This window comes from Leptonychotes weddellii, chromosome 4 (assembly GCF_054177405.1).
Source record: "Leptonychotes weddellii isolate Sample4059 chromosome 4, ASM5417740v2, whole genome shotgun sequence".
Taxonomy (NCBI): Eukaryota; Metazoa; Chordata; class Mammalia; order Carnivora; family Phocidae; genus Leptonychotes; species Leptonychotes weddellii.
Genome location: NC_138372.1, coordinates 77,420,653 through 77,426,194, shown reverse-complemented (window position 1 = coordinate 77,426,194; position 5,542 = coordinate 77,420,653). Strand labels below are relative to the sequence as shown.

The 5,542-nt window shown below is 36.0% G+C and overlaps 1 protein-coding gene across 1 annotated transcript in view; it reads right to left on the bottom strand.

Annotated features, from left to right (window-relative positions):
• Positions 1-5,542, bottom strand: part of AGL (amylo-alpha-1,6-glucosidase and 4-alpha-glucanotransferase) — a 54,751-nt gene that overhangs the window by 9,484 nt on the left and 39,725 nt on the right. Inside the window, exons 19-22 of the mRNA XM_081817100.1 lie at positions 4,938-5,140; positions 2,150-2,286; positions 1,580-1,713; positions 114-289 (exon numbers count right to left, since the gene is read on the bottom strand). Coding sequence (XP_081673226.1) covers positions 114-289; positions 1,580-1,713; positions 2,150-2,286; positions 4,938-5,140 — 650 coding nt within the window. The remainder of the gene's footprint in view (positions 1-113; positions 290-1,579; positions 1,714-2,149; positions 2,287-4,937; positions 5,141-5,542) is intronic.

Genomic DNA, 5,542 nt, shown 5'->3' with positions numbered 1-5,542 from the left:
AAATAAATAAATAAATAAAAATGGTGATTTCCCCATAACTTTTCCTCCTTGAATAATATTGACTGACACATTTTAACCTTTTTTTAACATTTAGCATTTATGGAATTTCTTACCTGCAGCTAGAGACACACAACACTGCTCCTTTTCTTTTGTGATCTCATTTAGCCTGTATGGTACATCCATAAGTGAAGGTGAAAGAAGTGGCAGAGAAGGGCACTTTCCTACTCCACACATCTGCACTGATCCCAGTGAAAGGTGTTTCACAAAGGTAGACCCATTCTGAACAAAGCTGTAACAAAGTGACTGAGTTTAAAATATTATTTGTAGAACTACAAAAATTTTATTATTTATTTACTTAAAAAGTTTTATTGTGATAAGAACGCTTAACTTGAAATCTACTCTCTTAACGGATTTCTAACTGTACAAAGCAGTAATACTGTTATTTACAGGCACAGTGTTACACAGCAGATCTCCAGAACTTACTCATCTTGCGTAACCATTGTTTCAAAAATTCATTTTAATTGGTTTCTTCCCTTCAACTAGGCTCTCTACCAGATGTGTAACAATGGTAATACTGGCTGAAAACATTTTCAATTTGGTTAGATTTCAGAACTGCTTTCATTTCACCCAGTATTATGGCTGGCTTTAAGTCCAAGGCCTGTTGTGCAACAAATGGAAGGGCTGAAGTTCTGTTTTTTTTTTTTTTCCCAAAGATTTTATTTATTTATTTGAGAGAGAGAGAGAACATGAGCTGGGTGAGGGGCAGAGGGAGAAGCAGACTCCCCGCTGAACAGGGAGCCCAATGCAGGGCTCGATCCTGGGACTCGGGGATCATGACCTGAGCCAAAGGCAGACGCTTAACTGACTGAGCCACCCAGGCACCCCTGAAATTTTGTTTTTTTTTTTTTTTAAAGATTTTATTTATTTATTTGAGAGAGAGAGAATGAGAGAGACAGAGAGCACATGACAGGGGGGAGGGTCAGAGGGAGAAGCAGGCTCCCTGCCAAGCAGGGAGCCCGATGCGGGACTCGATCCCGGGACTCCAGGATCATGACCTGAGCCGAAGGCAGTTGCTTAACCAACTGAGCCACCCAGGCGCCCTGAAATTTTGTTCTTTCTGAAATTATTCCCAAATCAGTTTGGTCGCTCTTCAGTGGTACATTCTGATCTGTAATTTCATTTTAGGGAAATTCATCATTAAAGGCAAATTTCATTCATAATGATAGCAGAATAATTTTTCTCTTAATTAATGAAAGATTAGAAAAAGAACTGTGTATTCATATTCTAAAAATTATATCTGTTAACAAGTCAAGGAATAAATAGAAGCAAATAATATGAAACAATTAAATTTTCCCATGAACATGTGTTTTTAGCTTTACTGAACAGATTTTAATACTTACGTTTGTTTTTGTATGCTCTAGATAAAAGGATACATATACATTTACTATCCACTTACAACTTTTTCAACTCTATGAGTCTATGACAATTCCTCATGTTTTGATCTTTTAAGAGTATATAAGCTGACTGCATATGGTTTCTACACAAACATGCCTGTTTACTCAAGCTTTGTTGGATATACCTTGACATCTGCTTCCATGCTATATCCAGAAGAGTGGTGTATGCACCAATTAATATAGCATCAAAGTAACATGGGATAAGATAACGTGGGATCTGCTTCAGGTAGAAGAACATAGCCTGCAACCATTTACCAACCTGTTATAAAAATAATTTTAAAAGTTAATTTGGTGTGTTTACAGGCTAGGTGCATTTTAAGAGGTAAATCCAAACATGCAGCTCTACTATCTAGTAATCTATCAACCAGATTTCCATTTATTAGAATGGGAAGATGATGAAGAAGGGAGGAACATATTTCAGGTTAGAAAACCGTTATTTTATTTAAAGACTTTATTTATTTGACAGAGAGAGAGAGAGCAAGAGCAGGAACAGAAGCAGGGGGAATGGGAAAGGGAGAGCAGGGAGCCTGATGTGGGGCTCAATCCCAGAACCCTGGGATCATGACCTGAGCCGAAGGCAGACGCTTAATGACTAAGCCACCCAGGTGCCCCAAAACTGTTAATTTTATATATACCATAGTAATATGGTTTTTATTGTTTCCTTGTTTTGTGAACTAGAATAGAGTTTTACTTACTTCAGCAATAGTTCCGGATCGTGAAATAAGTCGGTTACTGACATAGTCAATCATCCAATCTCCAGATCTCAAATTATCACAAAAGGGATGCCCCAAGTCATTCTTTGGTCTTATTTCTGCCAAGACGGACATTAATCCTGAAAATTCATAGAAATATCGTGCTGTTATTGACAGAGGCAATTTGTTCCCATAGCCTGGGCTACTGCTGTCTCTAAAGATGTGGGGTGAACACATATAGAGGTAGACACAAGGGCTGAAAAGACCACAGTGGCACTTCCCATGGTTGGAGATATCTATGGCAACACTGGCTTTACCTGAGATATAAAGACATACTGAAGGAGACTACTGTCGCAGGAGCTATGCAGAGCTTTCCAAGATTCCTAACTTCTGAGACTTGTCTTGTTCTTCTGAATTTTAATATTATAATATTCAAAGGCAACTAACTGGCATAGTTTCCCTGCCCTAAGGCATTGGGGGGAAAATTGATAAGTCTGTATCTTCTCATGTTGAAAAGTGGCAGAATCATTAATATTCAGGCAATCACAGGACTGGTTTCAGAGAGAGCAAGAGCATCTCTGGTGATAATAATAATAAGGCCTGCTTTGGAAAGGATCTTTGAAAGGTAACAAGAGGGAGTTGGAACTAAAGCTACCAAGGTGAGGTATATGAGCATATCCTTAAGTAATACTCAAACAGAAACATTAGAATTTCTGTGCATACATAGTAGTTTTTGTTATTTCAATGACAGAACAATAGTACTTCTTTCATTACCCAATAATGTAATAATTTCCACCTTAAAAATATTATATTAATAGCCTCACCAATTTCATTTTGACTAAATTTATTTATATATTTAGGATTTAATTTTACTGTGTATTTAGCATGTCTTGAGAATATAAAAATAAATATGTAAATTTAAGATGTAGTTCTTTCTCTTAAGGGGCTTACATCCTTCTTTGGGAAACAAAGCTTAAAACATAAAAAAAACTAGGAAACAAGACAGTATAAAATAATGCTCCACTTTTTTTTTTTTTTATTTGACAGAGAGAGACACAGCAAGAGAGAGGGAACACAAGCAGGGGGAGTGGGAGAGGGAGAAGCAGGCTTCCCGCTGAGCAGGGAGCCCGATGCGGGGCTCGATCCCAGGACACTGGGATCATGACCTGAGCCGAAGGCAGACGCTTAATGACTAAGCCACCCAGGCACCCCAATAATGCTCCACTTTTGCTCTAGCATTTTCAGGGGAGGCTAATAAAGCTCAGTAAATGTAAGTTTCACTTGTTGAATAATGGTGATATGATGAAGCAGCATTTTAGGAAAAGAGATCTGATCAATGGGATAGAATGTTCTGTGGAAGAGGTAACAAGAAATTGGAAAACTGATTACTTGATTTTGCAGACAGGACTTAGTCTTTGAATAGGGTGTTAACTACGAAAATAAAAGGATATGGTATACCACAGAGAACAGAAAAAAATCCAGGCACAATTACTGATTGAGTACCAAAGATAAAAGGGACAGAACCAAAAACAGATTCCTGGATTCCAACATGACTGAATATGTATTATTATAAGAAGTAGGGAAGGAGAGAAGGGGTATTGTTTAGAGGAGAGAAAGTCAATGAAGTTAAGTCTGACTTAATTGGATGTTGCTATTAAGAGCCTGCTAGAAATAGCCAGTGGAATGCTGGAAATACTAAACTGTCAGAGAAAAAAGGGATTTATATAAAGTAAAAAGTAAATCAGGAGAGGATAAATCAGGAGAGAGTTAGTGAAGAACTAGAACGTAACTTTAAGAAAGACAAAGTCCAGAAAAGAAGTTCAGAAAAGTGTGGTCTTTTCAGTCAGGGAGCAGAAGGAATTCAACAGCTTGGGGTGAAAATGGAGTAAACAGCTGTCTATGAGTGGTAACATACACATTTCTCTATTTCTCACAGCACAAAACATTTTGGGTTGAAAATTAGACTGTTTTAGAAAAAAAATGTCAAAAGTACAAAAGTATAGAAGAAATTTATTGAGAGCTTCTTGTGTACTTGGTTTTGTAGAAAGTACAAAAGCTAAAAAAAAGAATGCAAAAAAGGCAAACATTCTTCTTTCTCAAGGTACAATCTACTTAGTGGAGTTTCAAAGCTAACAATTAAAAGTACTAGCTATGAACTAAGTGTTATTTAAGTGCTTTGTGGAAGATGTAAGAATCGAACTCATCCTTAAAGATGGGTTAGGTGGACAAAGAAAATAAGGAGTTGCAAAGGAGGCATGACGTGGAATACTGTATGAACTAGGAATACATGTGTGATAAACCAAATTTCCTAGATAAAAATCCAAGAAAATATTTCCAACCAGATGGGTTAAACTGATAATTAAATATTTAGATCCTATGTCCTGCCTTACAACTACTCTAATTGCATAATGTTTTATTATAAGTTCTCTTTGTAGGATAAAACAAATATGCAATGAGACAAAGTTTCCGATTAGATGAAAAAGGAAGATGAATGTATTATATTTATAACCTAGTCCCATTTGGGGCCCAAATAAATTTTCTCATTTAGTCTTCAAAAAAGCCTATGAAAGAGACAGTATTATTCACATTTTATAGAGGCAGAAATTGGGGCACAGAGAAGTTAAATTACTTGTTGGAGGTCAATGAATGAGGAGGTGGCAGAGCCACAATTTGAACCCAAGCAGCTGAATTCTAAGCCCATACTTTAATTCTATAAAGAAGATACCAAATGACCTTAAAAAAAAAAAAAAAAAAAGAACCCAAAAGCTTAACTATCCTTGTATTTGCTTACCTTGAAGCCCCGCATATTTAAGAGATGACCAGTTTGGTATGTCATAACAGCCTCCACCATCTTCTTGTTCTTCTGCTTCACATCGGTAAAGTACCTGATTCAGTTCAGCCAAAGTTAATTTTGAGGCAATGCTAAGAAGTAGAAAATAAAAAGAGCTGGTTAAATACAGTAAAATTTCACTTGCTGTCAACAAAGAAGAAAATCTGAATCATAACCATAAAATGTCTTAGCAATGTATGTTTTAGTAACTCAGCATTAAATATATATGTAATATATGTTTTAAATAATAATTAAAGGATAAAACATGCTAAAAATTCAGTTGGAAAGTAACATTTCTTTCAAGCCAAGAAAATAATCAATTGCTAAATTTTATTACTTAGAAGTATGCTGGAAAAATCTTTTGGTTGCTACAACCTTTTTCTCACAAATTTGCTTTTTCAATCTTTCTAGATGGGCTTGGCTTTTTTCCCTTCTTTATATTCTCCTAAGGAGGACATCAATAACTTTTTTTTTTTATTCTTATATTAATCCCCATACATTACATCATTAGTTTTAGATAAAGTGTTCCATGATTCATTGTTTGTGCATAACACCCAGTGCTCCAT